The 25,341-nt window shown below is 36.5% G+C and overlaps 1 protein-coding gene across 1 annotated transcript in view; it reads left to right on the forward strand.

Moving 5' to 3' along the window:
• LOC132546776 (dynamin-binding protein-like) overlaps positions 1 to 25,341 on the forward strand; it is a 70,173-nt gene that overhangs the window by 30,885 nt on the left and 13,947 nt on the right. The window contains exons 9-15 of the mRNA XM_060210495.1: positions 1,181 to 1,272; positions 3,658 to 3,807; positions 6,763 to 6,868; positions 7,035 to 7,165; positions 8,827 to 8,931; positions 17,641 to 17,772; positions 17,973 to 18,113. Of these exons, the coding sequence (XP_060066478.1) occupies positions 1,181 to 1,272; positions 3,658 to 3,807; positions 6,763 to 6,868; positions 7,035 to 7,165; positions 8,827 to 8,931; positions 17,641 to 17,772; positions 17,973 to 18,113 (857 nt within the window). The remainder of the gene's footprint in view (positions 1 to 1,180; positions 1,273 to 3,657; positions 3,808 to 6,762; positions 6,869 to 7,034; positions 7,166 to 8,826; positions 8,932 to 17,640; positions 17,773 to 17,972; positions 18,114 to 25,341) is intronic.

A 25,341-nucleotide genomic window follows, 5' to 3' on the forward strand; every position in this document is an offset into this window, starting at 1 on the left:
TATACTAGAGAGTTCATCATATTGAGGGAGGAGGCTCTCTATACTAGAGAGGTTATCATATTGAGGGAGGAGGTTGTCTATAGGAGGCTGTCTATACTAGAGAGGTTATCATTTTGAGGAAGGAGGCTGTCTATAGGAGGTTGTCTATACTAGAGAGTTGATCATATTGAGGGAGGTGGCTGTCTATACTAGAGAGTTTATCATGTTGAGGGAGGAGGCTGTCTATACTAGTGAGGTTATCATTTTGAGGGAGGAGGCTGTTTATACTAGAGAGTTTATCATATTGAGGGAGGAGCCTGTCTATAGGAGGCTGTCTATACTAGAGAGTTTATCATATTGAGGGAGGAGGCTGTCTATACTAATGAGTTTATCATATTGAGAGAGGAGGCTGTCTATACTAGAGAGTTTATCATGTTGAGGGAGGAGGCTGTCTATACTATTGAGTTTACTTTAAGCAGTGCCTTAAAATGTAAGGCAATCAATACTTTTTTTGAATATGTATGTCATTTGAAAGTTAAAAGTGTATTTGAAGTATGAATGGATCATTCATTGTTGATGGAAGCATATCATCTTCATGTGAAAAACCTCAAGTATACTGTTAGTAAGTACACTCTAAGTATACTGTTAGTAAGTACACTCAAAGTATACTGTTAGTAAGTACACTCTACGTATACTGATATACACTCTAAGTATACTGTAAGTACACTCTAAGTCAACTGATGTTCACTCTAAGTAAACTGTTAGTAAGTACACTCTAAGTAAACTGATGTATGCTGAAAGTATACTGTTAGTAAGTACACTCAAAATATACTGTCAGTGTACATTAAAGCCTGAAATGTATACTAATAAGGAAAGTTACAAGCATATATCAATCATACTTGACATATTCTTTAAGAATAGCATAAAGAAAATTTGTTCGATAAGTTGATCTTATAAAACTTATCTTAAAGAGTGACTAATGATCATTAATTAAGTCAAAACACTTTTCATAACATATGAATTTAAAGATAAAAAGAAATGTGGGTTATATTTGCAACACGATTTTAAATTGTGTGTCCTTTGAGTTCTTTGGTTAGTCATATCAAGGTATATTGTATTGTCGAACGTGTTGGAGCCAAAATTAAAAACCCTGAAAATATCCTGTCTACAATTTATGTTTTAACCTCCTTATTTACTTCAGGTCCCTGCTTCATCACTGTAGCAGAAGATATGAAGAATGTTTATGCACCCTACTGTCGTAACCATGATGATGTTATCATGGTCCTGGAGAAGGTTAGTTTCAGTAACCAGTATAATATTTATCTTGTCTGACCATCTTGTCTGTTGTAATACAGAACATTGTTAAGGGATGAAAATACTTTTATCTAGATGGTATTCTCAAGGTTATGGAGTCAAAGGTCAAGGTAAAATTCTATTTTTAAACTGGTAATTATATTGTAAGAATCTGAGGGAAAATTTGGTGAAATTGAACGGGAGGTGAAATGGATCTTTTGACTATAAACATTTTATGAAAAGATGAAGCAATGTTGATGAGAAAATCAACAGACAAATGGGCCAGATTTCATGGTTATAAGTCAGTGGAAGTTTGTGCCTTCTAACTAGGAGGAAGTTTAACAGGAAAAGAATTGAACATCAGTGGATAGATTCTGTGGTTATGATAATGGTAAGCCTACCTAGCTGGAACACATGAGCGTCACAATAAATCACGGAATGGAGATGTTGCTGGTCCATGGTTAGATTAGCTAGCTTAAACGACGGAATGGAGATGTTGATGATCCATGGTTAGGTTAGCTAGCTTAAACGACGGAATGGAGATGTTGGTGGTCCATGGTTAGGTTAGCTAGCTTAAACGACGGAATGGAGACGTTGATGGTCCATGGTTAGGTTAGCTAGCTGAAACACAAGAACGACACAATAAACTAAGGAATGGAAATGTTGCTGGTCCATAGGATTTGACAGAATTTTTGATGTCAGCTCTACAAGCTGTATTTCAGGATTCTTGACATATGTGTTCACATACAATACATGTTGAATGTGTCTGTTGCAGTCAAAAACTAGGTCACTATTACTATAAATGAAAATTAACTCAATTTTAAAAGTCATTTTCACTCAATTTTTCAGCATTCTCATTTACAGTAGAAAGTTATAATTTAGACATTTAAAATAGGCTGTCATGGACAGATTAGCTTGTGAAACAGGCTTAATCACTCTACATTTCTCATACACTGTGAGATGATTTTGGAATTATTAATTATTAATCATTATTTAAAAATATATGTCCTAATTTCTATGACAGAAGCAGACACCTAGTGTGATCTGTTAGGGTCATACACCTTCTGGGACCTGTTAGGATGAGAGACAATTGGGACTCTTGTAAGGTATGGCACCTAGTGGGACTCTGTTAGGGTGAGACCAGTAAGGGTCAGTCACCTAATAGGAACTTAGTGTCAGATACCTAGTTGGCCCTTTTAGGGTAAGACACATATTGGGACCTGCTAGGATCAGACACCTAGAGGGACCTGTTAGTATCAGACACCTAGTGGGATTCTTATATGGTCAGACACCTAGTGGGACCTGTCAGTATCAGACACTTAGAGGGACCTGTTAGTATCAGACACCTAGTGGGATTCTTATATGGTCAGACTCCTAGAGGGACCTGTTAAGATCAGACACCTTGTGGGACCTGTTAAGAGATCAGACACCTACTGGGACCTGTGAAGATCAGACACCTAGAGGGACCTGTTAGTATCAGACACCTAGTTGGACTCAAATATGGTCAGACTCCTAGTGGGACCTCTTAGGATCAGACACCTAGTGGGACCTGTTAGTATCAGACAGCTAGTGGGACTCTATTATGTTCTAGACACTTAGTCGGACCTGTTAATATCAGACACCTAGTAGGACCTGTTAGTATCAGACACCTAGAGGGACCTGTTAGTGTCAGACACCTAGTGGGACCTGTTAGTATCAGACAGCTAGAGGGACCTGTTAGTATCCGACAGCTAGAGGGACCTGTTAGGATCAGACACCTAGTGGGACCTGTTATAATCAGACACCTAGAGGGACCTGTTAGTATCAGTCACCTATTGGGACTCTAATATGGTCAGACACCTAGTGGGACCTGTTAGTGTCAGACATCTAGTGGGACCTGTTAGTGTCAGTCACCTAGAGGGACCTGTTAAGATCAGACATCTAGTGGGACCTGTTAAGAGCAGACACCTTATGGGACCTGTTAAGATCAGACACCTTGTGGGACCTGTTCAGATCAGACACCTAATGGGACTCAAATATGGTCAGACACCCAGTGGGACTTGTTAAGATCAGACACCTAGTGGGACCTGTTAGTGGCAGACATCTAGAGGGACCTGTTAGTATCAGACACCTAGTGGGACCTGTTAAGATCAGACACCAAGAGGGACCTGTTAGTATCAGACTCCTAGTGGGACCTGTTCAGATCAGACACCTAGAGGAACCTGTTAGTATCAGACTCCTAGTGGGACTCAAATATGGTCAGACACCTAGTGGTACCTGTTTAGATCAGACACCTAGTGGGACCTGTTAGTATCAGCCACCTAGAGGGACCTTTTCTATCAATGATGTAAAAAAGTATATTGTGCTTAAGTTGAAGCTATTACCTGTCACTCCATTACATTGCAGTATCATGCCAACCAATCTATAAATGAATACTTTGAAAGAATGCTGGAGATAATGCGAGTACAGACAGTTGTGTTTGATGTGGAGGCGCTTCTTATTAAGCCAGTTCAGCGTATCCTCAAATATCCCCTCTTGCTCAACGAACTTGCTAAGGTGAGGCCATGAAATTAGTGTTTCCCTAAAAGTGTTAAAAACTTCAGAAATCTGTTAAGACTGATTTCCCTCTGAAATGACTGGGTTTCACTCTGAACTGACTGATTTCCCTCTGAAATGACTGGGTTTCACTTTGAACTGACTGATTTCCCTCTGAAATGACTGGGTTTCACTCTGAACTGACTGATTTCCCTCTGAAATGACTGGGTTTCACTCTGAAGTGACTGGTTTCACTCTTAAATGACTGATTTCTCTCTGAAATGACTGGTTTCACTCTGAAATGCTTGATTTATTGCAAAAGTGACTGGTTTCACTCTGAAATGACTGGTTTCACTCTGAAATGACTGATTCCACTCTGAAATGACTGGTTTCACTCTGAAGTGACTGGTTTCACTCTGAAATGCTTGATTACTTTAAAAGTGACAGATTTCACTCTGAAGTAACTGATTTCCATCTGAAATGACTGATTTACTGTTGAAGTGACAGATTTCCCTCTGAAATGACTGATTTACTGTTGAAGTGACTGATTTCACTCTGAAAGGACTGATTTCTCTCTGAAATGACTGGTTTCACTCTGAAATGCTTGATTTATTGCAAAAGTGACTGGTTTCACTCTGAAATGACTGGTTTCACTCTGAAATGACTGATTCCACTCTGAAATGACTGGTTTCACTCTGAAGTGACTGGTTTCACTCTGAAATGCTTGATTTACTTTAAAAGTGACAGATTTCACTCTGAAGTAACTGATTTCCATCTGAAATGACTGATTTACTGTTGAAGTGACTGATTTCACTCTGAAATGACTGATTTCACTCTGAAATGACTGGTTTCACTCTGAAATGCTTGATTTATTGCAAAAGTGACTGGTTTCACTCTGAAATGACTGATTTCACTCTGAAATGACTGGTTTCACTCTGAAATGACTGGTTTCACTCTGAAGTGACTGGTTTCACTCTGAAATGCTTGATTTACTTTAAAAGTGACAGATTTCACTCTGAAGTAACTGATTTCCATCTGAAATGACTGATTTACTGTTGAAGTGACTGATTTCACTCTGAAATGACTGATTTCACTCTGAAAAGACTGGTTTCACTCTGAAATGCTTGATTTATTGCAAAAGTGACTGGTTTCACTCTGAAATGACTGATTTACTGTTGAAGTGACTGATTTACTGTTGAAATGACTGATTTACTGTTGAAGTGACTGGTTTTACTATGAAATGACTGATTTACTGTTGAAGTGACAGATTTCTCTCTGAAATGACTGATTTACTGTTGAAATGACTGATTTACTGTTGAAGTGACTGGTTTTACTATGAAATGACTGATTTACTGTTGAAATGACTGATTTCTCTCTGAAATGACTGATTTACTGTTGAAATGACTGATTTACTGTTGAAGTGACTGGTTTTACTATGAAATGACTGATTTACTGTTGAAGTGACAGATTTCACTCTGAAATGACTGATTTACTGTTGAAGTGACTGATTTCACTCTGAAAGGACTGATTTCACTTTGAAGTGACTGATTTCTCTCTGAAATGACTGATTTACTGTTGAAGTGACTGATTTCTCTCTGAAATGACTGATTTACTGTTGAAGTGACTGACTTCACTCTGAAATGATTGATTTACTGTTGAAGTGACTGATTTCACTCTGAAAGGACTGATTTCTCTCTGAAATGACTGGTTTCACTCTGAAATGCTTGATTTATTGCAAAAGTGACTGGTTTCACTCTGAAATGACTGGTTTCACTCTGAAATGACTGATTCCACTCTGAAATGACTGGTTTCACTCTGAAGTGACTGGTTTCACTCTGAAATGCTTGATTTACTTTAAAAGTGACAGATTTCACTCTGAAGTAACTGATTTCCATCTGAAATGACTGATTTACTGTTGAAGTGACTGATTTCACTCTGAAATGACTGATTTCACTCTGAAATGACTGGTTTCACTCTGAAATGCTTGATTTATTGCAAAAGTGACTGGTTTCACTCTGAAATGACTGATTTCACTCTGAAATGACTGGTTTCACTCTGAAATGACTGGTTTCACTCTGAAGTGACTGGTTTCACTCTGAAATGCTTGATTTACTTTAAAAGTGACAGATTTCACTCTGAAGTAACTGATTTCCATCTGAAATGACTGATTTACTGTTGAAGTGACTGATTTCACTCTGAAATGACTGATTTCACTCTGAAAAGACTGGTTTCACTCTGAAATGCTTGATTTATTGCAAAAGTGACTGGTTTCACTCTGAAATGACTGATTTACTGTTGAAGTGACTGATTTACTGTTGAAGTGACTGATTTCTCTCTGAAATGACTGATTTACTGTTGAAATGACTGATTTACTGTTGAAGTGACAGATTTCACTCTGAAATGACTGATTTACTGTTGAAGTGACTGATTTCACTCTGAAAGGACTGATTTCACTTTGAAGTGACTGATTTCTCTCTGAAATGACTGATTTACTGTTGAAGTGACTGATTTCTCTCTGAAATGACTGATTTACTGTTGAAGTGACTGACTTCACTCTGAAATGATTGATTTACTGTTGAAGTGACTGATTTCTCTCTGAAAGCACTGATTTCACTTTGAAGTGACTGATTTCTCTCTGAAATGACTGATTTACTGTTGAAGTGACAGATTTCACTCTGAAATGATTGATTTACTGTTGAAGTGACTGACTTCACTCTGAAATGATTGATTTACTGTTGAAGTGACTGATTTCACTCTGAAATGACTGATTTACTGTTGAAGTGACTGATTTCTCTCTGAAATGATTGATTTACTGTTGAAGTGACTGATTTCCCACTGAAGTGACTGATTTCCCTCTGAAGTGCATGGTCTCTTATGATTTTTCCCATTGGAATGTAATGACTGGATATGTTAAAAAATTTATTATTTTTTTGGTTCTACAATGAAGAAAGTTTTATTTTTATATTGTGTATCAAGACAACAGAAGAAAATCACAAAGATAAGTTAGAACTACTCAACGCCATCAACAGCATGACAGATGTTGCGACTGCTATCAACGAGTACAAACGCAGGAAAGATTTAGGTAAGTCATGCAGAAACAAAGCCTGAAATTATAATAGTTTTATCCATGTCCATCCATTTTGTTCTGTTTTAATCCCTCTGCACTAGCCCAATTAATCACGAAATATTTGCAAGGCAGAATTAAAGGCATACTAAACAGTACTTTGTTTACTTGTTTGTTTGTACAGTTTATAAGTATAAGAAAGTCACAGATGAAACCCTTGGGGACAAACTAGCTAAACTCAGTCTCCACTCATTGAGGAAAAAGGGAAGTCGCTTTAAGGGTCGATTATCAACCTCAATAGGACTGTCACCACAGGTAAGTAAACACAATTTAGGATGTTTATTTTTGACGCCTGTTTGTTGTCAACTTTAACCTTGCCCATAACTAATACACTGTAAGAAGTAGGGCTTTCATATTTGGCATGTGTGTTCCTTGTGACAAGACCTTTCAGGTGGTTCTCAATTTTTTGACTATGTGACCTTTGACCTACATTTGAAAAAATTTAACATTGGCCATAACTACTGAACTAAACCTGTCGAATCATTACCACAACGAAAACATAAGTGTTTCACAAAGTGTGCATACAATTATCTCAGTTTTAATGTCCCGCTTCAGAATTTCTTGGCAACTGTTTTTTGGCATAGTGTTTCATAAACACATCTTGTTTTTCCATGCAAAAAGTTTATTTGTAGTTAATGTTGATGTTCCAAGACATGTTATATGTCTTTTTTCATTTACTTTGCTTTAAACAGTTTTCATGGTTTTCAGTTTATAACATTTGCATTCAGATAACTATTAAGGCCCATAGGTTTCTTGTCTTATGCCAACTTTTTTTATTCACAGTGCAGGTAAAAAATATATACTATTAAAGACTTAAAAGCTATCGATTGTTTTTTAACCCTTATTTCAATTGTTTGTCAAGATTAGCCTGCTACTTGACGTCCTTGTTTTTTAACCCTTATTTCAATTGTTTATCAAGATTAGCCCGCTACTTGACGTCCTTATTGGTATATTCTTCAAGAATATTTCCCGTAAGAATTCATGGGTAATTCTACATAATTGTTTTTGAGTGCTAGCTAGCAACCTAGGTTGTATATTGTTTTCCTTTGGAGATTGACTGTTTAGATGTCTTGGTTGTCTGTTTTTGAGGTGAAGATCAATTGTTTGGGGTTAAGGTAATCTGATCTGGAGGTAAAGATTGACTGTTTAGATAGTCTGAGGTTTACCACATCATATAGATACAGTGCTCCAGATAGCCTGCGTGAATGCGTTTTCACGCACAATATTTCTAATTTCACGCTAGGAAAAAATAAGATTTGCGTCATTAACCCGTGCGAAATCCGGACTCTGCGTCAATGTCCGGCTCCAATATTACGTAGTTAGAAAACTCAATAATCTAAGTCAAACAGACACTTATCAAGTAAACGAAACTCGTAACAAGCGCTTTCTTGATCGTGATTATAAACCAGTCGCATAGCAAATATGGCGCTGTCAAAAATGTTTACAAATTCAGTGTTACCCTAATATGGAAAAACCCATACACTTGATGAAGGCAGGGGTGAAAAAACCCCTCAATTTATAAAGGTAGGAGTGAAAACCCCACATGTCAAAAAGTTATCTGGAGCACTGTAGATAGTCTGAGGTGTACCACATCATATAGATAGTCTGAGGTTTACCACATCATATAGATAGTCTGAGGTTTACCACATCATATAGATAGTCTGAGGTTTACCACATCATATAGATAGTCTGAGATGTACCACATCATATAGATAGTCTGAGGTTTACCACATCATATAGATAGTCTGAGGTTTACCACATCATATAGATAGTCTGAGGTTTACCACATCATATAGATAGTCTTAGGTTTACCACATCATATAGATAGTCTGAGGTTTACCATATCATATAGATAGTCTTAGGTTTACCACATCATATCCCCAACAATCACCTTTTAATTGGTGACTAAATTTCAGACTAAGGATGATGCTTTTGACAAGGAGGAGAGTCGTTTCAGATTGTTGGAGAAAACAGTGAAGATTTTCGTACGAGATATTCAGGTGTACATGGAGCAAGTTCAGGTAAGTGGTTGTATTGTTCTGTACTTGTCAAGTTCATTCTTATAGTACATTGGACTTTACCCTCCCACCCCACAGCCAATCAGGTTGTACCTCTGTCTGTCCATCTGTTGATGTGACATTGAACCGACTGATCCTTCAAAACTAATGAGTTGATGTCAGCATTACTTGCTGGCTGCAATCCTTATACATTGTAGATATAGATCTATGTAATATATATTAGGTGGAGTTATCTCCCCTTTTCAAAAGTTATGACCTTTTTGGGAGGAGGGTAGTTGAAGTCTTAAAGCCATAACAATGTCAATTATTCAGTTTGTTGACTGAAACAAATGGAACAGAATTGGTGATTCATTACATTGAACTCTGTAAAACCACCCTTACAATCATAATGTTGTGTATCAATACTGAAGAACAGTACAGTACTTCAGTATGTGTTAAAGTGTTTATAAATATATATGATGTATTATGAAGGTTTTTGTGTTGTCAGTAAACAGTTCTGGAACCAGTATGATAAATACATGTATTATCATTGTATAGTTTCGTACATGTTTGCTTGTTTGATGAAGATTCAAAAGGATATGGATTCTATAGCAGCTGTAGTCAAATGAATGTAGTGTGAAAGTTGAGATATGATATAGGAAATATAGATCCAGGGTTGTTTTCTCTCTTGTATAAAAGTGTTAATTTTCTTTTTGTGTTTAATCATCCCAGAGTTATCTGAGAACTATACTGAAAAATCATATATTTTCATGGCGCTTCATTTTCTTGGTTTTTCCAATCAATGCCTTTTTCTGGACATTTGATTTTGTGCAATCTGTGCGTTGTCATGAGTGTGATGTAGAGATGTGTTTTTATCTTCAGGAATCTGTACGTTGTCATGAGAGTGTGATGTAGAGATGTGTTTTTATCTACAGGAATCTGTACCTTGTCATCAGAGTGTGATGTAGAGATGTGTTTTTATCTACAGGAATCTGTACGTTGTCATGAGAGTGTGATGTAGAGATGTGTTTTTATCTACAGGAATCTGTACGTTGTCATGAGAGTGTGATGTAGAGATGTGTTTTTATCTACAGGAATCTGTACGTTGTCATCAGTGTCTGATGTAGAGATGTGTTTTCATCTACAGCAATCTGTACGTTGTCATCAGTGTTTGATGTAGAGATGTGTTTTTATCTTCAGGAATCTGTACGTTGTCGTCAGTGTGTGATGTAGAGATGTGTTTTTATCTACAGCAATCTGTACATTGTCATCAGTGTGATGTAGAGATGTGTTTTTATCTACAGAAATCTGTACGTTGTCATGAGAGTGTGATGTAGAGATGTGTTTTTATCTACAGGAATCTGTACGTTGTCATGAGAGTGTGATGTAGAGATGTGTTTTTAACTACAGCAATCTGTACGTTGTCATAAGTGTGTGATTTAGAGATGTGTTTTTATCTACAGAAATCGGTACATTGTCATCAGTGTCTGATGTAGAGATGTGTTTTTATCTACAGGAATCTGTACGTTGTCATGAGAGTGTGATGTAGAGATGTGTTTTTATCTACAGGAATCTGTACGTTGTCATCAGTGTCTGATGTAGAGATGTGTTTTCATCTACAGGAATCTGTACGTTGTCATCAGTGTCTGATGTAGAGATGTGTTTTTATCTACAGGAATCTGTACGTTGTCATCAGTGTCTGATGTAGAGATGTGTTTTTATCTACAGGAATCTGTACGTTGTCGTCAGTGTGTGATGTAGAGATGTGTTTTTATCTACAGGAATCTGTACGTTGTCATCAGAGTGTGATGTAGAGATGTGTTTTTATCTACAGGAATCTGTACGTTGTCATCAATGTGTGATGTAGAGATGTGTTTTTATCTACAGCAATCTGTACGTTGTCATCAGTGTCTGATGTAGAGATGTGTTTTTATCTCCAGGAATCTGTACGTTGTCGTCAGTGTGTGATGTAGAGATGTGTTTTTATCTACAGGAATCTGTACGTTGTCATGAGAGTGTGATGTAGAGATGTGTTTTTATCTACAGCAATCTGTACGTTGTCATAAGTGTGTGATTTAGAGATGTGTTTTTATCTACAGGAATCGGTACATTCTCATCAGTGTCTGATGTAGAGATGTGTTTTTATCTACAGGAATCTGTACGTTGTCATGAGAGTGTGATGTAGAGATGTGTTTTTATCTACAACAATCTGTACGTTGTCATCAGTGTCTGATGTTGAGATGTGTTTTTATCTACAGGAATCTGTACGTTGTCATCAGTGTCTGATGTAGAGATGTGTTTTTATCTACAACAATCTGTACCTTATCATCAGAGTGTAATGTAGAGATGTGTTTTTATCTACAGGAATCTGTACCTTGTCATCAGAGTGTAATGTAGAGATGTGTTTTTATCTACAGGAATCTGTACGTTGTCATCAGTGTGTGATTTAGAGATGTGTTTTTATCTACAGAAATCGGTACATTGTCATCAGTGTCTGATGTAGAGATGTGTTTTTATCTACAGCAATCTGTACGTTGTCATCAGAGTGTGATGTAGAGATGTGTTTTTATCTACAGGAATCTGTACGTTGTCATCAATGTGTGATGTAGAGATGTGTTTTTATCTACAGGAATCTGTACGTTGTCATCAGAGTGTGATGTAGAGATGTGTTTTTATCTACAGGAATCTGTACGTTGTCATCAGAGTGTGATGTAGAGATGTGTTTTTATCTACAGGAATCTGTACGTTGTCATCAGTGTGTGATGTAGAGATGTGTTTTTATCTACAGGAATCTGTACGTTGTCATCAGAGTGTGATGTAGAGAGATGTGTTTTTATCTACAGAAATCTGTACGTTGTCATCAATGTGTGATGTAGAGATGTGTTTTTATCTATAGGAATCTGTACGTTGTCATCAATGTCTGATGTAGAGATGTGTTTTTATCTACAGCAATCTGTACGTTGTCATCAGTGTCTGATGTAGAGATGTGTTTTTATCTACAGGAATCTGTACGTTGTCGTCAGTGTGTGATGTAGAGATGTGTTTTTATCTACAGGAATCTGTACGTTGTCATCAGTGTGATGTAGAGATGTGTTTTTATCTACAGGAATCTGTACGTTGTCATGAGAGTGTGATGTAGAGATGTGTTTTTATCTACAGGAATCTGTACGTTGTCATCAATGTGTGATGTAGAGATGTGTTTTTATCTACAGGAATCTGTACGTTGTCATCAGTGTCTGATGTAGAGATGTGTTTTTATCTACAGCAATCTGTACGTTGTCATCAGTGTCTGATGTAGAGATGTGTTTTTTAGGGCCCCGCATCGCGATGCGGGTGCCCTATAGTAATCACCTTGTCCGTCTGTCCGTCTGTCTGTCTGTCCGTCTGTCCGTCCGTTTCCCTGTCCGTCGATCCATATATCTGTCCATCTGTCCATTTTCATTGGATTTTGATGAAAGTTGCTTTCAATACTTGACACCTGTCCATATATTTCTTAATATTAAGAAACTCAATCATAAGGGGTAGGTATTATGCGGGGCCCTTCCTCGACAATGGTCTAGTATCTACAGGAATCTGTACGTTGTCGTCAGTGTGTGATGTAGAGATGTGTTTTTATCTACAGGAATCTGTACGTTGTCATGAGAGTGTGATGTAGAGATGTGTTTTTATCTACAGGAATCTGTACGTTGTCATCAGTGTGTGATGTAGAGATGTGTTTTCATCTACAGGAATCTGTACGTTGTCATCAGTGTCTGATGTAGAGATGTGTTTTTATCTACAGGAATCTGTACGTTGTCATCAGTGTCTGATGTAGAGATGTGTTTTTATCTACAGGAATCTGTACGTTGTCGTCAGAGTGTGATGTAGAGATGTGTTTTTATCTATAGGAATCTGTACGTTGTCATCAATGTGTGATGTAGAGATGTGTTTTTATCTACAGCAATCTGTACGTTGTCATCAGTGTCTGATGTAGAGATGTGTTTTTATCTCCAGGAATCTGTACGTTGTCGTCAGTGTGTGATGTAGAGATGTGTTTTTATCTACAGGAATCTGTACGTTGTCATGAGAGTGTGATGTAGAGATGTGTTTTTATCTACAGCAATCTGTACGTTGTCATAAGTGTGTGATTTAGAGATGTGTTTTTATCTACAGAATCGGTACATTGTCATCAGTGTCTGATGTAGAGATGTGTTTTTATCTACAGGAATCTGTACGTTGTCATGAGAGTGTGATGTAGAGATGTGTTTTTATCTACAGAAATCGGTACATTGTCATCAGTGTCTGATGTAGAGATGTGTTTTTATTCTACAAGAATCTATACCTTGTCATCAGAGTGTGATGTAGAGATGTGTTTTTATCTATAGGAATCTGTACGTTGTCATCAGTGTGTGATGTAGAGATGTGTTTTTATCTACAGGAATCTGTACGTTGTCATCAGTGTGTGATGTAGAGATGTGTTTTTATCTACAGGAATCTGTACGTTGTCATCAGAGTGTGATGTAGAGATGTGTTTTTATCTACAGGAATCTGTACGTTGTCATCAGTGTCTGATGTAGAGATGTGTTTTTATCTACAGGAATCTGTACGTTGTCATCAGAGTGTGATGTAGAGATGTGTTTTTATCTACAGAAATCTGTACGTTGTCATCAATGTGTGATGTAGAGATGTGTTTTTATCTATAGGAATCTGTACGTTGTCATCAATGTCTGATGTAGAGATGTGTTTTTATCTACAGCAATCTGTACGTTGTCATCAGTGTCTGATGTAGAGATGTGTTTTTATCTACAGGAATCTGTACGTTGTCGTCAGTGTGTGATGTAGAGATGTGTTTTTATCTACAGGAATCTGTACGTTGTCATCAGTGTGATGTAGAGATGTGTTTTTATCTACAGGAATCTGTACGTTGTCATGAGAGTGTGATGTAGAGATGTGTTTTTATCTACAGGAATCTGTAAGTTGTCATCAATGTGTGATGTAGAGATGTGTTTTTATCTACAGGAATCTGTACGTTGTCATCAGAGTGTGATGTAGAGATGTGTTTTTATCTACAGCAATCTGTACGTTGTCATCAGTGTCTGATGTAGAGATGTGTTTTTATCTTCATGAATATGTTCGTTGTCATCAGTGTCTGATGTAGAGATGTGTTTTAGTGCCCCGCATATGCGGGTACTAGTAATCACCTTGTCCGTCTGTCCGTCTGTCTGTCTGTCCGTCTGTCCGTCCGTTTCCCTGTCCGTCGATCCATATATCTGTCCATCTGTCCATTTTCATTGGATTTTGATGAAAGTTGCTTTCAATACTTGACACCTGTCCATATATTTCTTAATATTAAGAAACTCAATCATAAGGGGTAGGTATCATAAGTGTGTGATGTAGAGATGTGTATGCGGGGCCCTTCCTCGACAATGGTCTATGTGTATCTACAGGAATCTGTACGTTGTCGTCAGTGTGTGATGTAGAGATGTGTTTTTATCTACAGGAATCTGTACGTTGTCATGAGAGTGTGATGTAGAGATGTGTTTTTATCTACAGCAATCTGTACGTTGTCATAAGTGTGTGATTTAGAGATGTGTTTTTATCTACAGAAATCGGTACGTTGTCATCAGTGTCTGATGTAGAGATGTGTTTTTATCTACAACAATCTGTACCTTGTCATCAGAGTGTAATGTAGAGATGTGTTTTTATCTACAGGAATCTGTACCTGGTCATCAGAGTGTAATGTAGAGATGTGTTTTTTTCTACAGGAATCTGTACGTTGTCATCAGTGTGTGATTTAGAGATGTGTTTTTATCTACAGAAATCGGTACATTGTCATCAGTGTCTGATGTAGAGATGTGTTTTTATCTACAGGAATCTGTACGTTGTCATGAGAGTGTGATGTAGAGATGTGTTTTTATCTACAGGAATCTGTATGTTGTCATCAGTGTCTGATGTAGAGATGTGTTTTCATCTACAGCAATCTGTACGTTGTCATCAGTGTCTGATGTAGAGATGTGTTTTTATCTACAGGAATCTGTACGTTGTCGTCAGTGTGTGATGTAGAGATGTGTTTTTATCTACAGGAATCTGTACATTGTCATCAATGTGTGATGTAGAGATGTGTTTTTATCTACAGGAATCTGTACGTTGTCATCAATGTGTGATGTAGAGATGTGTTTTTATCTACAGGAATCTGTACATTGTCATCAGAGTGTGATGTAGAGATGTGTTTTTATCTACAGCAATCTGTACGTTGTCATCAGTGTGTGATGTAGAGATGTGTTTTTATCTACAGAAATCTGTACATTGTCATCAGTGTCTGATGTAGAGATGTGTTTTTATCTACAGGAATCTGTACGTTGTCATCAGTTCCTGATGTAGAGATGTGTTTTTATCTACAGGAATCTGTACATTGTCATCAGAGTGTGATGTAGAAATGTGTTTTTATCTACAGCAATCTGTAAGTTGTCATCAATGTGTGATGTAGAGATGTGTTTTTATCTACAGGAATCTGTACGTTGTCATCAGTGTCTGATGTAGAGATGTGTTTTTATCTACAGCAATCTGTACGTTGTCATCAGTGTCTGATGTAGAGATGTGTTTTTATCTACAGGAATCTGTACGTTGTCATCAGTGTCTGATGTAGAGCTGTGTTTTCATCTACAGCAATCTGTACGTTGTCATCAGTGTCTGATGTAGAGATGTGTTTTTATCTACAGGAATATGTACGTTGTCGTCAGTGTGTGATTTAGAGATGTGTTTTTATCTACAGGAATCTGTACATTGTCATCAGTGTGATGTAGAGATGTGTTTTTATCTACAGAAATCTGTACGTTGTCATGAGAGTGTGATGTAGAGATGTGTTTTTATCTACAACAATCTGTACCTTGTCATCAGAGTGTAATGTAGAGATGTGTTTTTTTCTACAGGAATCTGTACGTTGTCATCAGTGTGTGATTTAGAGATGTGTTTTTATCTACAGAAATAGGTACATTGTCATCAGTGTCTGATGTAGAGATGTGTTTTTATCTACAGGAATCTGTACGTTGTCATGAGAATGTGATGTAGAGATATGTTTTTATCTACAGAAATCTGTACATTGTCATCAGTGTCTGATGTAGAGATGTGTTTTTATCTACAGGAATCTGTATGTTGTCATGAGAGTGTGATGTAGAGATGTGTTTTTATCTACAGGAATCTGTACATTGTCATGAAAGTGTGGTGTAGAGATGTGTTTTTATCTACAGGAATCTGTATGTTGTCATGAGAGTGTGATGTAGAGATGTGTTTTTATCTACAGGAATCTGTACGTTGTCATCAATGTGTGATGTAGAGATGTGTTTTTATCTACAGGAATCTGTACGTTGTCATCAGTGTCTGATGTAGAGATGTGTTTTTATCTACAGCAATCTGTACGTTGTCATCAGTGTCTGATGTAGAAATGTGTTTTTATCTACAGCAATCTGTAAGTTGTCATCAATGTGTGATGTAGAGATGTGTTTTTATCTACAGGAATCTGTACATTGTCATCAGTGTCTGATGTAGAGATGTGTTTTTATCTACAGAAATCTGTACGTTGTCATGAGAGTGTGATGTAGAGATGTGTTTTTATCTACATGTAGAATGTGTACGTTGTCGTTGTCATGAGAGTGTGATGTAGAGATGTGAGCAATGTGTTTTGTCATGAGAGTGTGATGTAGAGATGTGTTTTCATCTACAGGAATCTGTACATTGTTATGAGAGTGTGGTGTAGAGATGTGTTTTTATCTACAGAAATCTGTACATTGTCATCAGTGTCTGATGTAGAGATGTGTTTTTATCTACAGGAATCTGTACGTTGTCATGAGAGTGTGATGTAGAGATGTGTTTTTATCTACAGGAATCTGTACGTTGTCATCAGAGTGTAATGTAGAGATGTGTTTTTATCTACAGGAATCTGTACGTTGTCATCAGAGTGTGATGTAGAGATGTGTTTTTATCTACAGAAATCTGTACGTTGTCATGAGAGTGTGATGTAGAGATGTGTTTTTATCTACAGCAATCTGTACGTTGTCATCAGTGTGTGATGTAGAGATGTGTTTTTATCTACAGGAATCTGTATATTTTCATCAGTGTCTGATGTAGAGATGTGTTTTTATCTACAGGAATCTGTACGTTGTCATCAGTGTGTGATTTAGAGATGTGTTTTTATCTACAGCAATCTTTATTTTGTCATAAGTGTGTGATTTAGAGATGTGTTTTTATCTAGAGGAATCTGTACGTTGTCATGAGAGTGTGATGTAGAGATGTGTTTTTATCTACAGGAATCTTTACGTTGTCATGAGAGTGTGATGTAGAGATGTGTTTTTATCTACAGGAATCTGTACGTTGTCATCAGTGTCTGATGTAGAGATGTGTTTTTATCTACAGCAATCTGTACGTTGTCATCAGTGTCTGATGTAGAGATGTGTTTTGATCTGCAACAATTTGTACGTTGTCATAAGTGTCTGATGTAGAGATGTGTTTTTATCTACAGGAATCTGTACGTTGTCGTCAGTGTGTGATGTAGAGATGTGTTTTTATCTACAACAATCTGTACGTTGTCATCAGTATGTGATCTAGAGATGTGTTGTTATCTACAGGAATCTGTACGTTGTTATCAGTATATGATGTAGAGATGTGTTGTTATCTCCAGGAATCTGTACGTTGTCATCAGAGTGTGATGTAGAGATGTGTTCTTATCTACAGGAATATGAGATGTGTTTTTATCTACAGGAATCTGTACGTTGTCATCAGTGTGTGGTAGTAGATGTAGAGGACTTCTATGAAGACATCCCAAATGTTGTGATGATAGAGAAATACAAACACGTACACAGTCTCATTGATAGCCAGTTCCTGCCTGAATTTGTAAGTACATTCTGGTTCAATTGCCCATAAGTACTAAGGTGATCCAGATCTTATGCTGATATAGATTAAAATCTGGGTATCGAGATTCCTCAGGAACTAATGTTGATGTAAATTAAGATGACTGATATCAAGATCCATCAGAATCTCTTATGTTAGGGATTAGGACAGTCAAAACAATTATATTTCTTGGTAATTGACAGGTTGAAAGTGTAACAGATCAAGTGATCTGTCCTTTGGAGCGACTGGTTCAGTTTTTCCTGGCACCAAACAAAGTAATACAGAAACGATATGACAAGTTATTGGACTACGACTCCATGTTACGCAAGTCAAAGGATGACAAGGTAAGTGATCATGTCTCTTCTTATTAGCTTCAGAGTGGCAATATAGCAAAATGTAGGAGAGCATTCTGAAGCATTCTTGGCTGAAGGGGAAGCAATTTTTATACAATATTTTCCGGGTTATAAGCCGCAGCTTTTTTCCTTGGCAGTTGGGTGAACTGCTTATATACCAGTGTGGCTTATATGTGGATGAAAAAAAATTGTCAGAATGAAGAAAAAAAATAATGAAGAGTATTGTCAAACATGGATTCAGTACTGGTATGTATTGTCAAACATGGATTCAGTACTGGTATGTATTGGCAAACATGGATTCAGTACTGGTATGTATTGGCAAACATGGATTCAGTACTGGTATGTATTGTCAAACATGGATTCAGTACTGTTATGTATTGTCGGAACATGGATTCAGTACTGTTATGTATTGTCGGAACATGGATTCAGTACTGTTATGTATTGTCAAACATGGATTCAGTACTGGTATGTATTGTCAAACATGGATTCAGTACTGGTATGTATTGGCACACATGGATTCAGTACTGGTATGTATAGGCAAACATGGATTCAGTACTGGTATGTATTGTCAAACATGGATTCAGTACTGGTATGTATTGTCAAACATGGATTCAGTACTGTTATGTATTGTCAAACATGGATTCAGTACTGGTATGTATTGTCGGAACATGGATTTAGTACTGGTATGTATTGTCAAACATGGATTCAGTACTGTTATGTATTGTCGGAACATGGATTCAGTACTGTTATGTATTGTCAAACATGGATTCAGTACTGTTATGTATTGTCAAACATGGATTCAGTACTGTTATGTATTGTCAAACATGGATTCAGTACTGTTATGTATTGTCAAACATGGATTCAGTACTGTTATGTATTGTCAGAACATGGATTCAGTACTGTTATGTATTGTCAAACATGGATTCAGTACTGGTATGTATTGTCAAAAATGGATTCAGTACTGGTATGTATTGTCAAACATGGATTCAGTACTGTTATGTATTGTCAAACATGGATTCAGTACTGTTATGTATTGTCGGAACATGGATTCAGTACTGTTATGTATTGTCAAACATGGATTCAGTACTGTTATGTATTGTCAAACATGGATTCAGTACTGGTATGTATTGTCAAACATGGATTCAGTACTGGTATGTATTGTTGGAACATGGATTCAGTACTGGTATGTATTGTCGGAACATAGATTCAGTACTGGTATGTATTGTCAAACATGGATTCAGTACTTGTATGTATTGTCGGAACATGGATTCAGTACTGTTATGTATTGTCGGAACATGGATTCAGTACTGGTATGTATTGTCAAACATGGATTCAGTACTGGTATGTATTGTTGGAACATGGATTCAGTACTGTTATGTATTGTCGGAACATGGATTCAGTACTGGTATGTATTGTCAAACATGGATTCAGTACTGTTATGTATTGTCAAACATGGATTCAGTACTGTTATGTATTGTCGGAACATGGATTCAGTACTGTTATGTATTGTCAAACATGGATTCAGTACTGTTATGTATTGTCAAACATGGATTCAGAACTGTTATGTATTGTCGGAACATGGATTCAGTACTGTTATGTATTGTCAAACATGGATTCAGTACTGTTATGTATTGTCAAACATGGATTCAGTACTGTTATGTATTGTCAAACATGGATTCAGTACTGTTATGTATTGTCAAACATGGATTCAGTACTGTTATGTATTGTCAAACATGGATTCAGTACTGTTATGTATTGTCAAACATGGATTCAGTACTGTTATGTATTGTCAAACATGGATTCAGTACTGGTATGTATTGTCAAACATGGATTCAGTACTGGTATGTATGTATTGTCAAACATGGATTCAGTACTGTTATGTATTGTCAAACATGGATTCAGTACTGTTATGTATTGTCAAACATGGATTCAGTACTGTTATGTATTGTCAAACATGGATTCAGTACTGGTATGTATTGTCAAACATGGATTCAGTACTGGTATGTATTGTTGGAACATGGATTCAGTACTGGTATGTATGGTCAAACATGGATTCAGTACTGGTATGTATTGTCAAACATGGATTCAGTACTGTTATGTATTGTCAAACATGGATTCAGTACTGGTATGTATTGTCAAACATGGATTCAGTACTGTTATGTATTGTCAAACATGGATTCAGTACTGTTATGTATTGTCAAACATGGATTCAGTACTGTTATGTATTGTCAAACATGGATTCAGTACTGTTATGTATTGTCAAACATGGATTCAGTACTGGTATGTATTGTCGGAACATGGATTCAGTACTGGTATGTATTGTCGGAACATGGATTCAGTACTGTTATGTATTGTCAAACATGGATTCAGTACTGGTATGTATTGTCAAACATGGATTCAGTACTGGTATGTATTGTCGGAACATGGATTCAGTACTGGTATGTATTGTCAAATATGGATTCAGTACTGTTATGTATTGTCAAACATGGATTCAGTACTGTTATGTATTGTCGGAACATGGATTCAGTACTGTTATGTATTGTCAAACATAGATTCAGTACTGGTATGTATTGTCAAACATGGATTCAGTACTGGTATGTATTGTCAAACATGGATTCAGTACTGTTATGTATTGTCAAACATGGATTCAGTACTGGTATGTATTGTCAAACATGGATTCAGTACTGTTATGTATTGTCAAACATGGATTCAGTATGTATATGTATTGTCAAACATGGATTCAGTACTGTTATGTATTGTCAAACATAGATTCAGTACTGGTATGTATTGTCAAACATGGATTCAGTACTGGTATGTATTGTCAAACATGGATTCAGTACTGTTATGTATTGTCAAACATGGATTCAGTACTGGTATGTATTGTCGGAACATGGATTCAGTACTGGTATGTATTGTCAAACATGGATTCAGTACTGGTATGTATTGTCAAACATGGATTCAGTACTGGTATGTATTGTCGGAACATGGATTCAGTACTGGTATGTATTGTCGGAACATGGATTCAGTACTGTTATGTATTGTCAAACATGGATTCAGTACTGGTATGTATTGTCGGAACATGGATTCAGTACTGGTATGTATTGTCGGAACATGGATTCAGTACTGTTATGTATTGTCAAACATGGATTCAGTACTGGTATGTATTGTCGGAACATGGATTCAGTACTGGTATGTATTGTCGGAACATGGATTCAGTACTGGTATGTATTGTCAAATATGGATTCAGTACTGGTATGTATTGTCAAACATGGATTCAGTACTGTTATGTATTGTCAAACATGGATTCAGTACTGTTATGTATTTAGGAACGTAGATTCAGTACTGGTATGTATTGTCAAACATGGATTCAGTACTGGTATGTATGTCAAACATGGATTCAGTACTGTTATGTATTGTCAAACATGGATTCAGTACTGTTATGTATTGTCAAACATGGATTCAGTACTGTTATGTATTGTCAAACATGGATTCAGTACTGTTATGTATTGTCAAACATGGATTCAGTACTGTTATGTATTGTCAAACATGGATTCAGTACTGTTATGTATTGTCAAACATGGATTCAGTACTGTTATGTATTGTCAAACATGGATTCAGTACTGTTATGTATTGTCAAACATGGATTCAGTACTGTTATGTATTGTCAAACATGGATTCAGTACTGTATGTATGTATTGTCAAACATGGATTCAGTACTGTTATGTATTGTCAAACATGGATTCAGTACTGTTATGTATTGTCAAACATGGATTCAGTACTGGTATGTATTGTCAAACATGGATTGTGGTATGTATTGTCAAACATGGATTCAGTACTGGTATGTATTGTCAAACATGGATTCAGTACTGTTATGTATTGTCAAACATGGATTCAGTACTGGTATGTATTGTCAAACATGGATTCAGTACTGTTATGTATTGTCAAACATGGATTCAGTACTGGTATGTGTTGTCGGAACATAGATTCAGTACTGGTATGTATTGTCATACATGGTTTAAGTAAGGATTCAGTACTGGTATGTATTGTCAAACATGGATTCAGTACTGGTATGTATTGTCGGAACATGGATTCAGTACTGTTATGTATTGTCAAACATGGATTCAGTACTGGTATGTATTGTCAAAAATGGATTCAGTACTGGTATGTATTGTCAAACATGGATTAAGTAAGGGTATGTATTGTCAAACATGGATTGTACTGGTATGTATTGTCAAACATGGATTCAGTACTGGTATGTATTGTCAAACATGGATTCAGTACTGTTATGTATTGTCAAACATGGATTCAGTACTGGTATGTATTGTCGGAACATGGATTCAGTACTGGTATGTATTGTCGGAACATGGACATGGATTCAGTACAGTACTGTATGTATTGTCAAACATGGATTCAGTACTGGTATGTATTGTCGGAACATGGATTCAGTACTGGTATGTATTGTCAAAAATGGATTCAGTACTGGTATGTATTGTCAAACATGGATTCAGTACTGTTATGTATTGTCAAACATGGATTCAGTACTGTTATGTATTGTCAAACATGGATTCAGTACTGTTATGTATTGTCAAACATGGATTCAGTACTGTTATGTATTGTCAAACATGGATTCAGTACTGTTATGTATTGTCAAACATGGATTCAGTACTGGTATGTATTGTCAAACATGGATTCAGTACTGGTATGTATTGTCAAACATGGATTCAGTACTGGTATGTATTGTCAAACATGGATTCAGTACTGGTATGTGTTGTCGGAACATAGATTCAGTACTGGTATGTATTGTCAAACATGGATTCAGTACTGGTATGTATTGTCGGAACATGGATTCAGTACTGGTGTATGTGGATTCAGTACTGTTATGTAACATGGATTCAGTACTGTTATGTATTGTCAAACATGGATTCAGTACTGTTATGTATTGTCAAACATGGATTCAGTACTGTTATGTATTGTCAAACATGGATTCAGTATTGTTATGTATTGTCAAACATGGATTCAGTACTGTTATGTATTGTCAAACATGGATTCAGTACTTGTATGTATTGTCAAACATGGATTCAGTACTGTTATGTATTGTCAGAACATGGATTCAGTACTGTTATGTATTGTTGGTATGTAGTACTGGATTATGTATTGTCAAACATGGATTCAGTACTGTTATGTATTGTCGGAACATGGATTCAGTACTGTTATGTATTGTCAAACATGGATTCAGTACTGGTATGTATTGTCAAACATGGATTCAGTACTGTTATGTATTGTCAAACATGGATTCAGTACTGTTATGTATTGTCAAACATGGATTCAGTACTGGTATGTATTGTCGGAACATGGATTCAGTACTGGTATGTATTGTCAAACATGGATTCAGTACTGGTATGTATTGTCGGAACATGGATTCAGTACTGGTATGTATTGTCAAACATGGATTCAGTACTGTATGTATTGTATGGATTAGTACTGGTATGTATTGTCAAACATGGATTCAGTACTGGTATGTATTGTCAAACATGGATTCAGTACTGTTATGTATTGTCGGAACATGGATTCAGTACTGGTATGTATTGGCAAACATGGATTCAGTACTGGTATGTATTGTCAAACATGGATTCAGTACTGGTATGTGTTGTCGGAACATAGATTCAGTACTGGTATGTATTGTCAAACATGGATTCAGTATTGTCAAACATGGATTCAGTACTGGTATGTATTGTCAAACATGGAACATGGATTCAGTACTGGTATGTATTGTCGGAACATGGATTCAGTACTGGTATGTATTGTCAAACATGGATTCAGTACTGGTATGTATTGTCAAACATGGATTCAGTACTGTATGTATTGTCAAACATGGATTCAGTACTGTTATGTATTGTCAAACATGGATTCAGTACTGTTATGTATTGTCAAACATGGATTCAGTACTGTTATGTATTGTCAAACATGGATTCAGTACTGTTATGTATTGTCAAACATGGATTCAGTACTGGTATGTATTGTCAAACATGGATTCAACATGGATTCAGTACTGTTATGTATTGTCAAACATGGATTCAGTACTGTTATGTATTGTCAAACATGGATTCAGTACTGTATGTATTGTCAAACATGGATTCAGTACTGGTATGTATTGTCAAACATGGATTCAGTACTGTTATGTATTGTCAAACATGGATTCAGTACTGTATGTATTGTCAAACATGGATTCAGTACTGGTATGTATTGTGGATTCAGTACTGGAACATGGATTCAGTATTGTCAAACATGGATTCAGAATACTTGGTATGTATTGTCAAACATGGATTCAGTACTGTTATGTATTGTCAAACATAGATTCAGTACTGGTATGTATTGTCAAACATGGATTCAGTACTGGTATGTATTGTCAAACATGGATTCAGTACAGTACTGTTATGTATTGTCAAACATGGATTCAGTACTGTTATGTATTGTCAAACATGGATTCAGTACTGTTATGTATTGTCAAACATGGATTCAGTACTGGTATGTATTGTCAAACATGGATTCAGTACAAACATGGATTCAGTACTGTTATGTATTGTCACACATGGATTCAGTTCTGTTAGGTATTGTCAAACATGGATTCAGTACTGTTATGTATTGTCAGAACATGGATTCAGTACTGTTATGTATTGTCAAACATGGATTCAGTACTGTTATGTATTGTCAAACATGGATTCAGTACTGGTATGTATTGGCACACATGGATTCAGTACTGGTATGTATAGGCAAACATGGATTCAGTACTGGTATGTATTGTCAAACATGGATTCAGTACTGTTATGTATTGTCAAACATGGATTCAGTACTGTTATGTATTGTCAAACATGGATTCAGTACTGGTATGTATTGTCAAACATGGATTCAGTACTGTATGTATTGTCAAACATGGATTCAGTACTGTTATGTATTGTCAAACATGGATTCAGTACTGTTATGTATTGTCAAACATGGATTCAGTACTGTTATGTATTGTCAAACATGGATTCAGTACTGGTATGTATTGTCAAACATGGATTCAGTACTGGTATGTATTGTCAAACATGGATTCAGTACTGTTATGTATTGTCAAACATGGATTCAGTACTGTTATGTATTGTCAAACATGGATTCAGTACTGTTATGTATTGTCAAACATGGATTCAGTACTGTTATGTATTGTCAGAACATGGATTCA

Source organism: Ylistrum balloti, unplaced genomic scaffold (assembly GCF_031769215.1).
Source record: "Ylistrum balloti isolate Yb309-2 unplaced genomic scaffold, AGI_CSIRO_Ybal_v1 Utg369914, whole genome shotgun sequence".
NCBI lineage: Eukaryota > Metazoa > Mollusca > Bivalvia > Pectinida > Pectinidae > Ylistrum > Ylistrum balloti.